General features: G+C 41.5%; 1 protein-coding gene across 2 annotated transcripts in view; it reads left to right on the forward strand.

Moving 5' to 3' along the window:
• Positions 1-4,471: 4,471 nt before the first annotated feature.
• Positions 4,472-21,040, forward strand: part of LOC309561204 (uncharacterized protein) — a 160,979-nt gene continuing 144,410 nt past the window's right edge. For both annotated transcript variants that reach the window (XM_082264969.1, XM_082264970.1), the window contains exon 1: positions 4,472-4,712. In XM_082264969.1, the coding sequence (XP_082121095.1) occupies positions 4,669-4,712 (44 nt within the window). In that variant the 5' untranslated portion in view covers positions 4,472-4,668. The remainder of the gene's footprint in view (positions 4,713-21,040) is intronic.

Raw genomic sequence — 21,040 nt, forward strand, 5'->3', positions numbered from 1 at the left:
TCGCTTAGAAAGTCTTATCTAAGCTAGACAATCAGCTCATTCTTGTTCTTTAACAACAACGGTTTCTCTTTTCATTTCAATTTGCAAGCTGTCTTTCGCTTCCTGAAACCGTTGTTGGTCTTTCTTAGACAGTCATGATTAGTATTCATTAAACCCACCCCTGCCCTTCCCTGTCCCCCCCAGCACCGTCCCCAACCCTCCTAACTTTTGGCAGACAGAACATGATCTCCTCCTGTCTTCATAACTCACTATGTCAAATAACTCACTATGCCCTCAGATGAGAGTGGAAATCGTACAAATAAATAACTTGTGCTATGAACAGCAGAAATAGACCGTCTAGGACAGAAGACAAATGCGTTTCGAATGCTATATAAATGGCGCATCTGAACAGCAGGCATGTGGCGTCATTTCTCGTAATTACTGTTTTTCCCAGTGTCCTATTTGCTGGAAGTGATGTGCCGCTGGGTACTATGTCACTTGCAGAAATTACGTATTAGCTCCCGAAGAGACATGCCCAGGAGCTGTAAACAGTGGAGACAGCCGATTAAGAATTGTCATGTGACAGGTGGACTTTTTAAGTGAAATAAGGTACAAAGGGACATTTAGTACACTTTTCAAAGACGCTGATCTTTTAATATTAGTGATTACATGTAAGTGATGCTTTTTAGTGATGTTGCCTTGTTCAGCCCTCTGGAGGTGGATGGAGGGATTGCAATGCTGAGACATTGTATTCTGACAGCAGGACTCCCTGCTGTTAGACTGCACTAATCGACAAAAGTTTTCCAACATTGTCATTGGACAGAAGTTGATCTAACGACAAACAGGGATGGCCACACATAAATTGAAATTCGGCCAGTCCCTGCTGAACTGGCCTAATTTGAATCCATCTGTGGCCAGCTTTAGATCATCAGTGGGCAGTACCATTAATACACCTACTATTAATAGCACCAGAGGTACTGTCGTGTGGGCCAGGAGACCAGGAGGTACTGTCGTGTGGGCCTCCCTGGGCTCATTTTATTGCTGGCTGTGGGAGAAGGGAAAGAGAATGTCTTCTGTTGAATTTACCATTAATAAGTGTAGCACCCTCCTAGGTAGGTGCTAGGATTAGTGTAATATAGTTTTTGGTTGCTCTGCTTAACAGAGAATTAGCTAGGTAAATGTAATTGCTGTCTGCTTAACAGAGAGCTATGATCCACTAGTGTAGTCTGCTCAGTATGCTCTGGTACTGTTCATGCTGTCTTGAAGTTTCACACTGTACTAACAACTATGGGAATTGCTGGATAGTAGGTGGAAACCATGCAGATGGGCACATACATATTCTTGCAGCCCTGGCCAGGTACAAGGGGAGGTGCCCCTAGGCAAGCAGGGTGCCTGTTTTTATATTTGAGGAGCACATGGGCTCTAGGTCATTCCTAGCAGTGGATTGCACCAGGCTGGGGCAGAGGCCCTGCCACTTGCTGCCATGTGGCCTCAGGCAGGCAAGCTTAGGGCCTGAATTGGTGCCATGTGGGCTCAGGTGGGTGACCTGAGGACCTTAATTTCTGACATGTGGCCTCAGGTGAGAGAGTCTTTAGTGCAACTGGTCTGGTATTGTGTAGAGATAAGGCTGCCAGGAGCCTTGTGAGTACAGACACCCTAAGGATCCTTAGACAGATAACCCCCTCTTGTGCTCTAAGTCAGCTGTGAGTCCACACAAAGAGAACATTGGCTAGTGTTCTTAGAGCTTTTTACAGGAGTATCCACTACTTTACTAAGGGACATTGCTCAGTTCTGCAATCAGTTTGCTGCGGCTGTGAAGAAGTCTGTATCTGCCTTCTGCAAGGACTTTAGCCAGGTTTCACTAGAAAAGGAAGTTAGAGTCCTTGGTGTGAATAGTTAATCATTGGAGACAATGAGCGGAAGTGTTTGTGTGCAACTGGCTGTATAATTGTTACTTGTGCCTGGCTGCGGAGCAAAAGTGAGGAAGACCTGGGCAAAAATATCAACGGCTCCTTCGAGGATAGCGCTACATAACTTAACACCCAATCGCTAAAATCTCTTTAACATGTTGTGATTTTCAGTTATTTTAAAATTGACACCTTTTATAAAATATATATATTTTTAGGTATTCATTTACCTTAAATATATATTTCTTACCTTTGTGGGTTCTTTCACAGTGGCAGTAATGTCTGGCAGGCATTCAGGAGGTGCTACTGCCTCATCCTGACTTTCATTGATTGTTTTATTCTCATTGCTGAACCTCAATTTTAAATTGTGGGACTGCGCCACAACTGCAAGCCATGCGTTTGGTTTACGGTTGTGGTGCCACTCTGTTGATCTCAATGGGAGCATTTAATAGGTGGTGCCACCCGTCAAACTTTGCAACCTGAGTTAAAATTGTTGCAGCCGTGTCATTTGTACAGCCCTATCAGGCTGTAATGTTAGAATTCCGGTGGGCAGTTGGAGGCAATAAAACCGTGATTTAGCTGTTAGTGTTTAAGGAGGAGGTGTTTTGGCAGGTTCTAATAATTTCTGGATAGTCTTGCATTGTTTTGTCCCCACACAAAATGAGCTATGCCTTATTAACATACGGTGAAAGAGGGCGGTTTCTAAATTTTCAACTCCTTGTTATGACAGACAGTGTTCAAATCTAGCTTACAGCTGATAATGAAGAACTGTGACAACAGTGCAAAAAGGGTTAATTCTGTTAGACTTTACATCACAGGGAGAGCATGTAAGGATTATTAAAGCGGAACTACACTACATCCGAGCACCACAAACTAAAAATGCTATTTGACTAATTTTTAATATTCAAAGCAAACTCCCCCATTCTTCCATGCTTTATTTTACTAAGAAATCACTTAGCATTTTTGGTTATGGCCATTCCACAGCTTTTTGCTCCTTTTGGCTTCACAGCCGATTCCCTACTGCGCGCTGCACTTTCCAATTGGATTTAAACAGAGGAGTAGGTGGCGCTGCTTAGAAGTGTGAGAAATGCTGGAATTGGTTTGAAAAAATATAAAAAATCAAAAATATGTATAAGTGTAATGTGTACGGTGCTCAATGTACTGTGGAAGCACAAAAAGATAAACCAAAACCTTCTATAAACATACAAATCGAATATATAATCCAATAAGCTCTAACGAGCAGGGCCCTCTAGTTCCTCCTGTTTTGTATTTTAACTGTATTGTCTTCCCTCACATTGTAAAGCGCTGCAAAAACTGTTGGTGCTATATAAATCCTATATAATAATAATAATGATCCAATAACCAGATTTCACTGCATTATAATCATATAAAGTGCAAAAAAATAAAATAAAATGACACAAAATGTATGTATTAATCAAAAATATGTGACATGATGAAAATTATATAAAGTGCTCTAAGTGCAAAAACACTAATACATCAAATATCAATTAATGCTAAGAGTTAAAAAAAAAATCACAAATCCATATAAAGTGACAGGTGCAAAAATAAGTGCAAATAAACACAATCTCTTGGTGTTAATCCTTGCAAGTGGATCCACTTTTGCTCCCCCCTTTTAGGTCCACGCTCACCATAAAATGGAACCTCTACGGGGGCCACAGGGTCCGCCAAACAGTGGGATATCTCCTCCACCACCTTTATGCATCGGGTCACAGGAATAGAAAATTAGATCACCAGCCAGACCACGATATATCTTTTTCCTCTTCAGTTCACTAAATTACTGGGGACTCCCATCCCAGACTTTTGGAAAGAAAGGCATCTCATAGCGTGATTCCATATAAACCAGTTTTATTAGTATAAAAAATATATATTGCACTTACAAACAAGCAAAGTATACAGGCCTTCAATGCAGATCAAACACGCGGCACCCGGAACGCAATGCGTTCCACTGACGGGAAGTGTGAGGCCATAAATGACGCGATGATGCTCTTCGCAGTTCGTCAGAACGACTTCATCAGGAGAACTTTCTAATTGGCCAGGCGGTGGAGAAAGATTGAGGGGGGTGCTGAACTTCCGAGGGACGGCGCTGTCTTGCGGAAGTGGGGAAGAGAACCTGTTTTTGAAGGGTACCTGTTCCCTCCTCTTCCCTGAAAAGTACCAAATTTGTCACTGGAGGTGAGAAGTAAGCAAATCAGAAGAAGTTCCACTTTTGGGTGGAACTCCGCTTTAAGTAATGCTATGTTAAATAGGATCATGTAAAAAATATAAATCCTGTAAAATAATAATAAATACAAAGTAGGCAATATCCCAAGAGAAATGACATGTTAAAAGCACAGGAATCCATATGGCAACCTAGCTTTTGTTTGGCCCTTGACAGCAAGGATTAAAGGGAACTTATTTAGTATTTAAGTAGAAACTTTCCTAAAAGCACACAACACTGTAGCCAGTAACTGTGCATGACAACGTAGAGACCGGTTTTTCTATAGGATTAGCTAGTAAACACACAGTGACTGCACAAGGAAACATTTATCTGCCATCTCTGTCAACAGCAGAGTCATGCACTGAGGGATCTCCATACTCAGCCTTTGTTTACATGCTGTACCTGTACAATACTGCTTTTATAGAGGAAGCTTTCATCATAAATGCTTAGCTACCAGCCTGAGTGTTACCTGAGCATAATGCAGAAACCGATCTCCGCTACTGTGTAACAGGCCCTACTTTCAGGAGAAAGGCAAAGAAGTTGTCCACCTGAAGCAGAGAAGAAATGCTTAAACCCCAAAGGAGAATTGCCAGACAGACAGGAATCAGGTACAGATCAATGCATCGTGTATAATACCAATTCTCCCTCAAATTCTAGGAAAAGGGATCAGGGAGATGAAATAATTACATTTTATAATTCTCCATGCATAAATTTATCATAAAGGTGAACTGTCCTTGTTCCTTATAGCAAGCAGACTCTTCCTTTCCTATGCTTAGCGCATTTTCTCTTAACAGTCACAATTTACGGGCTTGAACATGGCAGTGCTCATTTTAAGAGGTTCGATATTTTGAATATAAGTGCTGGGAAGACGTGCTAAATTCTCCTCTCTTACGTTGCTTTATGATCCATGTGAATGTTAGTATAGAAAACAAAAAAGTAACAATGGTATTAAACCCAAAATCAAACATTTATTATATCACAGCTTACCAATTCTTAGATGTGACGCCTGCAGTCGTTTTCTTTTTTAGGCTTTCTTTTCTTTTTCTTTTTTTTCACTTGGGGATCCTGCCAGTAAGCCTTATCTTTCAACAGAACGAGCTGCCCTGCAGATGTAACAGTCAGACAGAGGGTTGAGACAAGCCATTTAGCGCTGACAGGGGTGATTACAATGATCAGATTTTAGTCATTTATATAAAAGCTTCAAAACAAAAGATCCAAAACTGTTGCTTTTACTGCTTATAAAGTAATATATGGAGTTTGGCTTCAATTTGTTTAGTGTATCTAAATCTGCTAGTGAATCTAAGGTGGGCAATACAGGGTGCAAATGGAAAGAAATTCTCACTATTCCCCCCATCAATACAGAAAAGGAATCCCCCTGCCAAACAATTGTCTGCCGGTGGGGGTTGGTCGGGGGAAGCCCTCCCTGCCGGGAGAAGGCAGTGATTATCGCTAGCGGTGATAGCCAGAGAGAAAGAGAATTACTTGGCAGGCAGGTTGTACCCAGGTTAATCGATCAATCAACTTGGTACATTCAGCCAACCCATTAACGGTTCGAATCTCGGTCAGTTGCTACTGAACCATCTGAGATTCAAACTATGTATGGCTGGCCTAACTCTACCTTCCCCCCGATTAACAATGCTGCTGTCCAAAGTTGTCTCTGTTTCTTCTTTATCCAGAGTAAGTGAGACTGCTATAGCCGCTATCGATAATCGCAAGAGAATCCGGCAGGCTGGTTTTACCCAAGTTGGTTGATCAATCAACTTGGTACATTAAGCCTGCCCATTAACAGTTCGAATCTCAGCCAGTTCCTGCTGAACCACCTGAGATTCGAACCGTGTATTGTCAGTCTAACACTACCCTCCCCCATATTAAAAATTCTGCTGTCCAAAAGGTGTCTCTGTTGCTCCTTCATCCAGAGTAAGGGCACCCCAATACAGGAGGTTGGTTGCTGGCCAGATCACCAGGTGAAAACAACAAAAAACACTTGAAAAAGAAAACTAATGCCGCCACAACATTTAAGAATTGGAAAACTGCAATATATGACAATTTTGGTTTTGCGTTTAATACCACCCTAAAATGTATAACATCTGTATTAGATTTTGTTACTTAGTTGTACATTGGTGTTAATATGTGACTCTGTATTTGTACTAATGTGATACAATGTCCATATATCTGTAGTATGTAGTGTGTAGTATAAAAAATACTGTCATACCGGGGTCCTAATTTGTATTGAAAACTCAAAAGTGGACTAATGCAAAATGTTCGGAACCTGGTTGTTATTCCTCACTAGGGATGAGCTGAAAGTACCAGGGTTCGGTTTAAGGAGAGTTCTGCGAATGTTACTGACGTTCGGGTGCCAAAATTTCACTCCCCTGAAGTCAAGGGAAGCTAAATGTTAAAAAAACCGTAATGCATAATTTATAAGCTAATAGGCAAGGGATTGACCAAAAAATGGCATGGAGACTGGGACATGTACTAAAGGAAACACTTTTTTTTTTTTAATTCAGTTTGATTGGGAACAGCATTTTTAAGAAAGCTTAAAGGGCAACAATAAAAATGAAACATTTCTTTGAATAACATGCCTGGGGAATGCACAAAACCTGCCTGTGAAGTGGTACATTTGTACGATGTATATAACCTACTATAGCAAAAGTGACATTTAATAGGTAGAAAAATTATGTTTAAATTGCTGGTAAATACCAGCTCCCAATTGCGTACTATTTGAAACAAAGCCATAAGGAATTTCCTTCATCTAAACCAGACATTTATCCTAGATGCAGGTCTGATATAGATGTCAATAGGGTACCCCACGCAAAGGCAAGTGATGTAAATGCTGGATGGTCAGGGTATATCTCTTGACAGATATATTGAGCACTCATTATAACTCGTAGAGGCATAACCTTTGAGGTGAGGCCTCCATGGATCAGGTTTGTCTTTCCAGCACATCCCACAGATGCTCAATTGGATCAGGGTCTGGGGAATTTGGAGGCCATGTCAATACCTCAAACTCATTGTTGTGTTTCTCAAACCATTCTTGAATTCATCAAACCAGGCTACCTTCTTCCATTGCTCTGTGGTCCAGTTCTGATGCTCACATGCCCATTTTAGGTGTTTTTGGCTGTGGACATGGGTCAGCATGGGCATCCTGACTGGTCTGCAGTAACACAGCCCCATACGTAACTAACGGGGATGCACTGTGTTTTCTGACACCTTTCTATGGGAACCAGCAATAACTTTTTCAGCAATTTGAGCTAGAGTAGTTCTTCTATTGGATCAGACTACACAGACCAGCCTTTGCTCCCCACGTGCATCAGTAAGCTTTAGCTGCCCATGACCTGGGGCCAGTTCATCAGTTTTATTTCATGTACCACTGTTGGTAGGTCCTGATCACTGCAGACTGGCAACACTTCACAAGAGCTGCAGTTTTTGAGATGGTCTGACACAGTCGTCTATCCATTACAATTTGGCCCTTGTCAAAGTAATTAAAATCCTTACACATGCTCATTTTTTTTTTCAGCTTTCTACACATTATTATTATTATACAGGATTTATATAGCGCCAACAGTTTACGCAGCGCTTTACAATAAAAAGGGGGACAGCACAATTTACAATACAGTTCAATACAAAAGGAATAGGAGGGCCCTGCTCATGGATGGTACAAAATGGTACAAAAGGTAGTGGCTGAGGGGGATGATCTGATGGAGGGGACTCAAGTACAGATCTTAGGTGGATGTGGGGTAGGCTTCCCTGAATTTAGTGTGTTTTCAAGGATCGCCTAAAGGCAGACAGGGTAGGAGCTGACCGGAGATACTGCGGCAGTGAGTTTCAGAGGATGGGAGAGGCTCTGGAGAAGTCCTGGAAGCGAGCGTGGGAAGAGGTAACAAGGGAACTAGAGAGCAGGAGGTCCTGGGAGGAACAGAGGACGATTTGGGTGATATCTGCAGATTAGGTTGGTGATGTAGCTGAGGGTGATGTTGTGTATGGCCTTGTATGTTGTAGTTAGTATTTTTTGCATTTTATAGAATGGGATAGTTAAAGCCAGTGAAGAGATTGGCAGAGAGGGGAAGCAGTCACGGATCGGTTAGTAAAGTGTATTAATCTGGCAGCAGCATGCATGATAGACTGAAGGGGGGATAACCTGTGTAAAGGTAGGCCAGTGAGGAGGGAGATGCAGTAGTCAAGGCGGGAAATAACCAAGGAATGAATAAGTTGTTTTGTGGTTGTCGTTAGTTAGGAAGGGGCGATTTATGGAAATGTTACGGTGATTAAAGTGGCAAGATTTAGCCAGTGATTGGATGTGGGGGCTGAAGGAGAGGTTAAAGTCTAAGATTACACCCAGCACCCTGGCGAGTGTGGAAGGATTAATGGTTGTGCCATTAATCTCAATGGTAAAGTCGTGTGAAGGGAATCGGGGAGGAGGAAATATTACAAGCTTAGTCTTAGAAAGGTTGAGTTTGAGGAAGTGGTGTGACATCCATACTGATATGTCACTCAGTAAGTTTGTGATGCGTGAGCAGATTGAGATGGTGAGTTGAGGAGTTGGAAGATAGATCTGGGTGTCGTCAGCATAAAGGTGGTAACAGATACCGTAGGAGGTTATGAACCGGCCCAGGGAAGTGATATGTAGAGAAAAAATAGGAGGGGCCCTAGGATAGAGCCTTGGGGTACCCCAACAGAAAGAGGAAGGGGAGCAGAGGAGATGTTGTTGTATGTGATGCTGAAAGTGCGCTGAGATAGGTAGGAGGAAAACCAGGAACGAGCAGAGTCACGGAGGTCAAGGGAGTGGAGTTTATTGAGGAGAAGTGGGTGGTCAACTGTGTCGAAGGCTGCAGAAAGGTCTAAGAGTATGAGTATAGAGGACTGGCCATCAACCTCAGGGACAACATGTTCCCTTGCTGGGTAATAAATGCCATCCAATTTGGATGCCATTATAACAAGATAGTCTGTTAGTGGTCATAATTGTATGGCTGATTGATGCATGCCTCTCTACAGGGTAGATTTACAGACTTGATGATGGTCCTGTCCACTAAGGATGGGCTCAGGAGTGTTCGGATCGTAGGCCCAACTCACCTGAGCAATTCCACCAGGAAGCATTCACTGCACACCGCTAATCATAGGCAGCGTGTGTGTGTGCAACTGCCTATGACTGGTGGTGTGCAGTTTTTTATACTTTTATGAAAGCATTTTTTTCTGCAGGTATGCTGAATACTCTCTGTGCCATATATACATATAGTCATTAGAGTGTAAATGTAGAGATCTACATAAGACATATACAATCTCATGTACATGAAAACAACTTTACAACAATAGCTCAAAATTCCCCATAATTTCCCTAAAACGTTTCCCTTAAAAGTAGCTCTAGCTGGTTGGAAAACATGCACAGTAGCTGTCTGTACTAGGATATGTACCTTGATGGTAAAATGGTTTGCAAGTTGTTGACGTCTCGTTAAAATAACCTCAACTGTCTTTGGATTGGATGTATGGGAGATAATGGATTTCTTTCCACTTTAAGAAATTGTTATAAAAAAGAGATGAAAAAGCTGGTTTATTATCATCTCATGTGTGGGAGTGAGATTACATGGAGATGTCTGACACCTGGTAGTTAGTGAAAAGCAAATCTAATCAGCGTGTGTTCACATGTGGCTTGAGGGGATCAGAACACACAAACAGAGATGCTTGCTGCCAAGAGGTCTGCACAGTGTCTGTGATCATAAATACATATCACTGAAGCATGGAGGTAACTTTACTGGAACAATGCACTGTCTTTATGATGACAGAATTAGATATTTACAATAATAGCACAGAAATGTGTTAAGTCGAATCTGCTTTGCATAAATAAATAAATTAATGATATTTAAAATTAATTCTCGTTGTATGTCCTAGTGATAGTTGTCACTACTATGGAAATCTTGTCATAATACAGTATGTATATATTAAGTGGGAAAAAGTGTGAAGAACGCTAGAAATGGGCTTGGGTGTCCTCTGAGATCATCTCTATCTGAACTTCCAATTTTCAGTATTTTCAAACTCAATCAGATGTGGGTCAGGTAATTTGCCACCCTAGAGCACACAAAAACTAAAGGGCAGGATGCTGTTGACATCAATGACCTTTTATATGGACACATAAGTAGCCAATGACATTGACTAAATAGGGCATGAGTCCAAATGGGGCAAAGATATAGCCAACATCCTGCCCCTTTGTTTTCCTGTGCTGCAGGGCAGGGAAGGACCCAGCCTGCAGCGGATTGGATTAGAAAATAGCACAAAGTAGTTTGGATAAAGATGAGTTTGGTGGACCCCCAAGCCCACCTCTACAGAACTCAAGTTCTTAAAGCAAGTTTTAGGTAACCTTCATTCTTTTTCAGAGATTGTATTTTATCAGACCCCAGAAACAGATGACCAGCCCAAAAGGGTATGCACAATATAATATAATAGTAATAACCCTACGAGTCCCTTCAGATTCCTAGGCTCTTCCTCTCGTGATTTTAGCAAGGATACAGATACTCCACACATCCAATATATTGGTCCAATTTATGTGTGCACCTATGTGTCCTCAATACAGGTGCATAGATCAATGTACCCATATGCTTTATCCCTTCTACTGCATAACTCAAAAGATCTTCCCTTCTTATACAGTTTACTGGCAGTCATTTACACTGGGTGAATTTCTGATAGGTTAGTCTGATGATCCCTTTGATGTTACATCAATTAAAATAATCAGTTGTTTACATCCCCTATCTAGTGGCACTTAACTAAATAGGTTTTCTTTGAAGAAAGCTATTTATAGTTGTTTCCATTGTGTACAGTCAGACAATGCTTTACAACCCGAACAGTCTTATTACAGGCTCAACTGGTTAGGAAGTTTGTCACAATAAAGATCTAGTTATGCTGCCCTTGGATCAAAATTCAGCTGCTTTGACATAGACCAGCTAAATTTTGATCCATGTGTGGCCGCTTCCACTCGAAATGGATGCTTGACATTGATCTAAAGATTGACATTAGTCAAACGAGCTTGCTGCAGCCGCTGATCAGTGTATTCTGACAGTGGAGAGCCTCCGAATGTCTCGGTGGAAAGATCCTTCTATCCACTCTCTGGCTAAACAAAAAAAAAAGATCTATCTATGGCCAGCCTTAGCATACAACTGAGGTGTATTCATATATCTTACAGTCATACGTCCAACTACCTAAATACCACATAACTTACAACAAAAAAAATTATGGAAAATCTCTTATTACCACTTGACCTCTGAAAGATTTACCCCCCTTCATGACCATGCCATTTTTTTGTGATATGGCACTGCATTAATTTAACTGACAGTTGCATAGCCATGCAACGCTGTACCCAAATGAAATTTATGTCCCTTTTTCGTTCCTCTTTTGGTGGTATTTGATCACCACTGCGCTTTTTATTTTTTGCGCAATAATCAAAAAAAAAAAAAATACAATTTTGAAAAAATATATATATTTTTTTACTTTCTGCTATAAAACTTATCCAATAAAAAAACTTAAAAAAAATAAATAAAAAAAAATGAATTTATTTACCAAGGCAGAGCTCCGTCCAGCCTCTCTTCCTGAGGATTAGTGGGTGCTGGTGGACATCCATTAGCTGGCATCTGCAGATGGACTAATCACAGCAGAAGCAGCGTGTCGGCGGCATCCTCTATATATAATATTGTGATCAGTGCTAAAAATATGCACTGTCACTGTACTAATGACACTGGCTGGGAAGGGTTAAACATCTAGGGCAATAAAAAGGTTACCTGTGTGTCTAGCCAGTGCTAAACATCTAGGGCGATAAAACGGTTACCTGTGTGTCTAGCCAGTGCTTCTGTGTACTGTGTTAGTGGCTTTTACTAAGGGAAGTGATGGATTGTATTTCCTGCTTTGCAAGGATACAAAAATATATCACTCCCCCCCCCCCCCCCCCGTCAGAATGAAGCTCTGCCTTGTTTACATAGGCAGAGTTTCATTCTGCCTGACGATTGGCAGGTGTTGGCTGCCATCCAGTGCCCAGCACCCACGGTTTCGGCTTCTGCTGTGAATAATCACAGCAGAAGCAGCCCGCTGGCAGTGCGCGCAGCCCTTAGGTGGAAGTGCAGAACCACATATAAATACCTGATTCTGCACAGGAGAACCTCCCTGTAGCAGTATATCTGCTATGGAGCAGTCTGGAACTGGTTAAATAGTCATCCCCAAAATTGTAGGAAAGGGAATCTTCTAATGAAGATGCTTTCTGTTGTTTTGTTTCTCTGTGCCATTGGAAACAGAGAAACAAAACAAAATGGACAGGGTTTAAAGCCAAAAAGAAAAAAAAAAGAAAATTCATTTTTTTGCTATAGACATGCTTGAATTAAAAAAAAATCTATTTTTTACAATGCAGCACACCATGATGCACTATAATATATTGCTGTGTTTTATGGCGCACTGCCACGCATATGTGGAAGAGGTACAGTACTACGTTGGGGTGCCACTGAAAATGAATGGCACTAATGCATGTAACAAACATTAACTGGCGTGCAACACACTGAAACTGAAGGGAGTGATGAGACCAAATTTGTTACAAACCTTACAGAACATCTTGGTTAGTTATGGTTGAATTGGAACCCATAACACCAGTAAAAATACACTAACATTAATTTTAGTGCACACAAACACAATATAGTACCCAATTTTTGGTAAAATGTAAAAGATGAGGTCTTAGAATTAACTATGAATGATGGCCCTAGAATTATTACTCTCATTTAGTCTTGTGCGGCGATACCTAACATGTGTGACACTATAGTTGCTATTGTAAGTATTACATTTGCCATGCATGATTACAGTATGTGTGTTTACATAAGGCCAGGGGCATTAAAAATGTTTTTGGGTGTGTTTTAATTTACTTTAGTTAATTTTTTATAAATTATTAATTTTTATAGAGGGCTGAAAAGCTTACCTTTTCCTGCTTCATTCCATGCAGGGATGATGAGTGAATGAATGTTTTGCTGATCATTCTCCGCTCTCCCTGCTGACACCCACCATGGCTATCCCCAGGAGGGGCAGCACAGCCCAGGATACATAGTAGGGGGGGGGGGCAAGGCAGGAGAGTGTCATTTTACTGTATGTGGAAGTGGGCCCTTCACTAGAAAGCCAACCGTCAGTTGCAAAAAGTCAGTTTACAGGCTGGTGAAGCCACTCAAAAAAAGGCCACTGTGGCAGCAAAATTGTTAAATTATAACAAACTTTTTTTTTTTTTTTGATTTGGATAGAACGGCGAGGGGTTAAAATAACTGTCAGGTTTTTCCGTTCAACGATTTATATTTTTTCTTAACAAAAAGAATAAAACAATACATGTTTTGGAATTTTAAAATTCCATGGGTCTATGACAATACAAATGTTGTATTACAAGCGGGGTATCACTCTGTCATCCATACTATGTCACTATAACTGCATTCTTCAAAACTGAACATGTTAAATACAAGATACACCCTGTGATTCACCTGTCACTCAATGCCATGGGGACCCAGGGCATCATTGTTCTCATCCCTCCTCCAGAACCAAAGAATTAAACAGAATCTGAAACTAGGAATGGGGAAACTGTATTGAAGTGTCTGAAGGGTCGTGGTTCCCCTTCTGACCATAATATTGCCCAAAATAATGAACTGTTCATTGTTAGATTTGTTCTCTCTAAGGCTCACCCTGCAAACTACAAGCTGATTGTACAATCTCTCTTAGATTTACCAACAAGTATGTAGTGCTTGTTGGTCTCCTTTGTTGAATACAGACTGATTGAATAGCTCAGGTAGGTCCTCCTCATATTACATAGTTTTGGTAAATCCCTCACATTGGAAAGATATCCTCTAACTTCCTGTTGCGTCTACAGGGCAGGAAGTGAAGGGAAATTTCCATAATCAGACACAGATGGCAAAAAACTGACAGCAGCTTTAATCCCCTACTCTATCCAAAATGAAAAACAAAAAAAAGTTTGGACTTTAAATATACTTGATGCCCACTCTGTCTAAAACTCTTGCAACCCCTCCATAGAACAGCTAACCCCTGGTTCATCCATGTCCTTTAGTACCAGTGCTTCCATATTGGTGCTTACCATCCAATCTTCCAACCCACGTTTGCTCACATAAAACAATTGAATGACATTTACAAATATGTGTGTGTGTGTGTGTGTGTGTGTGTTTGTGTGTGTTTGTGTGTGTGCATGCATATATATGGAAGGCATATCAGAAAAGTACACACTTAAGATAAAATGCTAATTGTTTACCTTCTTACAATCAATATATAGCAACAGAGAAGGTTGCATAGCATATGTACAGTAAGTACACACAGGAATCTATAGATATGTAGAGATAATTTAACTTTTTAAAAAAATATTTGTGAATGTTATTAATGTTAAATGTTAATACCATTTACAAATATTCAAAAATAACTCACCGGCTGTAAACTATTAGCAAGTGCCAACCATGCCTGAGGAAAAAGAGCCTCATATTGCTGACTCATAGTCCTTGTATCATAGTTCTAACTTAGGAAAAGTTCCTTTTGTTCCAAAAATAGTAGAACTGCCCCTAAGGTAATATTTGAACACTGTCCCTAATTTGTATCTTGGAGACTAGACAAATTACATGTATGATAATATTACGTGTGAGAAGTAAATCCAAGTGACCATGCCTAAAGTGGCTGTAAAGGTGGAAAGTTTGTTTACCTTACTGCATCCTATGCAGTAAGGTTAAAAAAAAAAAAAAAAAAAAAAAAAAAAACCCTCTGCATGCAGCCCCCCCCCCCCCAAATACATACCTAAGCCAGATCTAAGTCCAGCAATGTGCATGAGGGCCGAGGCTCTCTCCCTCCTCATTGGCTCAGATACAGCACTGAAGCACTGAAAGCCATTGGCTTCTGCTGCTGTCAATCACAGCCAGTGACAAGGGAGAAGCAGGTGGGTCATGTGTGGACACATAGAGCAGGGCTTGGGAGAGAGCACACATGAGTGCCCACCTTAGCAAGCGACTTGCTTTGAGGGCACTGAGCATGGATAAGAGCCAGGAGTGCCAATGGGGGACCCCAGAAGAAGAAGATCAAGGCTGCTCTGTGAAAAACCATTGCACGGAGCAGGTATGTATAATATGTTTGTTATTTAAATTTTTTTTTAAATTAGCCTTAACAATCACTTTAACCTCCTGTATGACTAGTAGTAGTTATCTGTTTCTTTGGCTTACCTTAGTAGAAGACAAAAACTGACACCAAAAAAGCAGGCCATTTACATTGGGATTTTCAGAAATGTCAAGCATTAGCTAGGCACAGCTCAATATAAGCAGACGATGCCTCTGTGTCAGTCACTTATGGTAATTATCCCATGTAGAGTTGCAGGATTAAGTGCTCCTGATCATTAAGAGCAATAATTATTGCACAAGGGATTTAATAGAGTATGTTGGAAAATTCCCATGTGGCTAATAGGTGATCATTCTCTTTTCTGATTATATAACTCTCTAAGACAAATCACGAGAACACTTGTGGCTTCTCTTAGTAACATACTAGTTTTATTATAGGCAGATGTCTCATAGCATTATTGGTTAAACATCTGTCCTATTATGATCATAAATAGGTGTAGTGCCCTTCTCTAGTTAGGCTGCTAGACTAATGTTAGTTCTTGGCCTCACTGTAATCAGTGGAGCAGTAATTGACTGTGTTTGTGTGGTCAGGGTTTCCCTCACCTGCTTCTGGAAGAAGCTTCCAGAATGTAGGGCAGGAAGAGTCAAATGACCCGTATACATATTTACCATGCCCCAGCCAATCCCTGGAAGGAGGTGTCCAGAAGCTACCTAGGATGGTGATAAATGTTTGGGTGGCCTTGCCAGAGTGTTCTTACTCTCCAGGGAAGGTTCTCATTCCCCTGGTGCTGCTGCTCCTTCGGAGTGAGCTAGCAAGACTAGAAATTACAGTCTGGACCACGGCAGGTGCTGGGCCGAGGACCTGGAGGGGATTGCTTAAGGATTGTATTTGCTGGAGGGCACTGTCCTGGTCTGGAGAAAGACTGTTTGTCTCCCTCAGCGAGGACAGACTTATGAATTCTACTTGGCAGAAAGCTCCTGGGATATTGTGAGTAAAGACCTTGCTGTGGACTCTTGGGTGTGGAAGTGCTAGAAGGTAACTAAGTGCCAGATGATGCTATATGGACAGGACTGATCTTATGGAGTGCTTAATATACTGGCCATCCATGTCTTCCTGTTATTCCTGCTATTGTTTGGAGTATCCAAATCCCCAAACCCTTTTTCTGTTACTGAGCAATAAATTCTAAAAAGACATCCCCTAGACTGAGTCTTTATTTTCTTTGTACATGGACCTGTGCTTGGGATTAACAGACTCTGTACTATCAAGGGGAACCCGGGCATATTCTCAGCGACCCCTCCAGGAGTGAGTGCTACATAGGGATAAGAAAATATGCCTTGTTCAATTTGCCAAGGATTTGGTGAACCCTGTGAACCAAAACGTATCAGAAAATCCCATTGAAGTTTATGGGTGGTGATTCCTGAATGTTTTCAGGGCTAATAGGTAAACTAATTTGTGAAAAAGGCATGGGAAACTGGGCACTGCCCTGTGTCAGTTGAAAATAAATTAAATTACAGGCTTTGGAATGCCTTTAGGCTGTATGTGGTATCATGAAACAGTATGATTTTCATGGTCAGCCTCAGTGACAGCATTATCCCGTAGTGCATATTTTGACTAGGGAATTTATTTTTTCTTTTACAGTTTGTCGTCCATGCGTCCATTCAGACACGGAGCTGCCGATTGATCCCACCACTTCTCTCTTCTGATTGGCTCACTGACTTTGATTGACAGCCGTGGGAGCCAATGGCGCCGCAGCTGTATCTCAGCCAATCAGGAGAGAGAGCCCCAGGATGGCCGAGGGAGTCGTGGACATCGCTGGACAGAGAGGGGGCACAGGTAAGTATTAGGGGTGCTGGGGGGGGGGGATGCTACACACAGAGGGCTTTTTATCTTAATGCATAGAATGCATTAGGATAAAAAAAACCTTCCTCAGATCACAGATGAGAAGAGTAAAAGTGTCCAGAAGCAGAACAGTTCTAATCAGGGAGAATAGGCTTAACCAGTGTATGCTTATTTTTTTTATTTACAATGGGGTTCGGAGGGTATGGTGAATGTGAGTGATCAAATGTGAGGTAGTTTAGGAGCACATTATTTTTAGCACAGGTGATATAATTGCCTGCTCAGTGATTGCAGTATTCTAGTCTGCATCTCCCCAAGGTAAGTAATACTTGAGTTGAGAAACACTGGCATATACCACAGTTTTTTGCATACAATGAAAGATGAAGCTACGCCGAGTAAATAGATACCTAACATGTCATGCTTTAAATTGGATCTATAGGCGACGCTTTAAAAATTTCTACAGGCTACTAGTTTAGAGTTACAGAGGAGGTCTAGTACTAGAATTTTTGCTTTCTCTCAGACATTTGTGATGATACCTGACATGTGTGGTACGAACACCGTTTACATATGTGGGCGTGACCTACATATGTGTTCACCACTGTGCATGAGCACGCAAAGACGGGGGTGATTTAAACATTTTTTTTACATTTTTACGCTGTCCCTTTAAAATATATGTATTTTTAATAGTTTCATTGCTTTTGCAGTTAATGTAAACATCCCTTGCGATAAAAATACAGCTCTTCTTTAAGGAGAGCTCTGGGGTCAAAAAGACCCCAAATTTCTCCTTTACCCTTAAAAGCAAAAGATCCCACATTTTTTTTTATCTTTTGTGTTTTTTTTTAAACAAAAATGGCCTTCTTTAAATGTTGCCGGAAACAGATGTGACATCATGACGTTGCTCCGGTCCTCCTAGGGTATAGAGATGAGCAGAGGCCATCTTTCCTTCGCTCATCTCTGTTCCCAGCCGCCGCCAGTTCCGGATCGTTTTTTTCGGACTTCCCCATCCGCCAGGTAGGCCCAAAAACCACCGGAAAGCGGCAAGTAGGGGGGACTACACCTCCAGCCTCTTCTAAAAATCCAGCAGTGAATCTGCCACTCAACCACTTTCATGAGAAAGACAGGCGCCTGAGGGAAAAAATGATACTGGGGTTATTGCATCTAGCTGCGGCCGTAACCCCGGTATTTAACGTCAAAGTAATGATGTACTTTCCCCGTTAGGCAGCTGGCAAGTGGCCTTGTAGCAAAAACAGTTTTGTCTATCCTCTATTATCAGAAATTTTTAAAACTGATAATTTGACTACTCTGAGCCCCCTTTTTTATAGTGAGGGGGCGACTGGCTTATCCATAAGCCTTCTCATATACCCTTTTAACCCTGCTGGCGATGGTTCAAAGGTCCTCCAGTGCACTGTGGTTGAAAAATGTGTGAATTTGTATATCGATTTTTTGGGACCACAAATTCTGAACATGTAGGATTTACTGCAAATGCATAGCAAAACCAAACCTCATTCCTAGTCATCTAAGTTTAATAAATGTTAATAATGCAACAAGTCATCAGTCAGTAGTGGCTGTCAAGATCTGCTAAAACATTCAGCACATAAAATAAGGGATTTAAAACGCAATATAATGGCTCATTTATTTTCATATTTTCCTTTTTATAGTCAGGACGTCTTTGTATTCTTTCTTGTTTTCTTCTTTATAGTCCAGAGAAAAGGAAATAAATATCTAAAAATATTTTTCCCTTTTTATCAGGTAGATATCAAGTATTGCAATATTTTGTGGATCATTGGGCTCCTTTTCATCTTTTTCAGATTCTTTACCTCCTGGTGAAAAACCCTGTTATTACAATGTTCAATAGCTCAACCTTAAAATTTGCCAACACAAGCCGAATAAAAAGAAACTTTAGCTGTTCTGCAGTTTTTTTTTAACCCCATTTACCTGGTTAAAACAGTGCTCCAGCCCCCCATGGAAAAATTAAAGCCCAGAAGCTACACATACAGTAGTGTAGCTGCTGACTTTTGATATTAAGACACTTACATGTCCTGGAATCCAGTGATGTCCGCACCCCAGCCAATGTTTCTATCGGCTCTCGGGTGCTGCCGCTGCCATAGCCTGTAAGGAAAACCCTATAGTGCATGCATGAAGCTCTGCGTTTTCTGAATGGCCAGGAGTCGGGGGGGGGGGGGGGACTTCTGGCATGCCTCACCCCGGCAAGGTCCGATGGAAGTGGGGATGGGTACCTGTCAAAAAAGGGGGGAATGAGACAGATAAGTGGAGCTTCCACTTTTGGTTGTAACTCTGCTTTAAGCAGCATTGTCAGATACTCATCTATACAGCAGATATAGCATTGTCCTGCTTTGATCTGCTGATAAGGTGCAGCAATGTGGGTCCACCATCTTGATCCTCCATAGTCATTGGAAGCCATCTGCCTTTTCTGAGTTTAGGCAGCCAGCCTCTTCTGCCCACTGGTCATTTTAAGTTCCTATCCTTGCAGCCTCCTGGGATATTTTATGTGGAAACCCAAGAGGCCGAAGCAGCAGGGACACGTCTTTCCTGTCTAGGTGAGAACGGCAGTGGGTGGGAGCCTATTTACTTTCAATAGTTTTTTTATTAAGAATTTAAAACAAAATAACAGAAGAAGAGTGGAAAATGTACAGTCAATGAACATTTCACGTTGTACATTGGATTTTCATTTACAGAACTTGAACAGGTAACGTGCTGATTGGTCTCAAAGAGTAAGTTACAAACAGGGTAATAGGAACTACCGGGCATGGTGAATTACAGAGAATGTGGATAGGAACATATAGTGCATGTGCAAATGGCTTGGTATGATTAGGGTTAGGGTTTCATCAGATGGGTAAAGTATAGTAGTTGCTGTGAGTCCAAATCTGCCAGTCTTTATGGAATTTGGCTCCACAGAAAAACAGAGTATGCATAGGCTTTTTCCAAGGAATATTGAAGATTAACCAGCCGCACCACTTCTAGATGGGATGGCGCCACTGGTTGTTTCCATTGTTTCGCGATTAGTGTTCTAGCTGCTACCAGTATATGGAAATAGACCGTTCTCATAGTGGGAGGTATTGTTTCCAGTCCCAATGAGAGAAGAACCATGGCAGGGTTGGGTTTACCCAGTACACCAGTAAGGTTGGAAAGAATCTCAAATACCCTTCTAGTTAGTCCTTTGCAGGACCAGAAAACATGAATGATTGTGCCGGGTTGGTCACAGTTGCGCCAGCAGAGTGGGCTGTGGGTAGGGTAAATTTTAGATAGGCGGTATGGTGTAAGGTACCAACGAGTGGGGATTTTTTGTGTCTGCTCCCAATGGTTGACACATTGGGTAGATTTATGGGAGGTGTGGATTGCCAAATTGCGTTGTGTTTCGGAGAAGGATAGTTGAAGCTCCCCTTCCCATTTGAGCATGTGTGAGGTTTTTTGGAACAAGGTCTTCTGCCCAAGGAAATTGTAAAAGAGGGAGATCCCTTTTATCTAAGTAGATGGGTTAGTAAAAAATTTCCAAAATTGTGCAAAAAGCTGGAGATGCTGTTGTATGTAAAAACGGCTCGTGGGGGAAGTGTGAACTCTTTTTGGAGGTCTGTAAAAGGTTTGAGGGATTTGTTCCGATAAAGCTGTGAGATTGTGAGAATGCCCGCAGAGACAAATTGGGTGGTATGCGTGTATGGGAGGAGAACATTCAAAATGGAGAGAGACAGAGGGAGTGGTAAGGTAGACTTAGATTGCGATAAGTGGGTAATGAGAAGTCTCCAGGATTTCAGGTGGGCTTGGGTGGTAATAGGGAGAGTAGGTAGGGTTAAGGGTTTCCACATGTCTGGTAACAGCAGTAGGCTGAGGTCTTACGAGTGAGACAGAGCGGATTCTATGGGAAGCCAGGGAAGGGAATGTTGTTGGGTGAACCAGTGTTGGAGGGGTGCCAGTCAGGATGCATGGTAATAATCTAGGATGTCGGGGAGTCCCAGACCGCTGACTCGTTTATGTCACACCATATGTG

The sequence above is a fragment of the Pelophylax lessonae genome, assembly GCF_965119305.1.
Source record: "Pelophylax lessonae genome assembly, chromosome: 8".
NCBI lineage: Eukaryota > Metazoa > Chordata > Amphibia > Anura > Ranidae > Pelophylax > Pelophylax lessonae.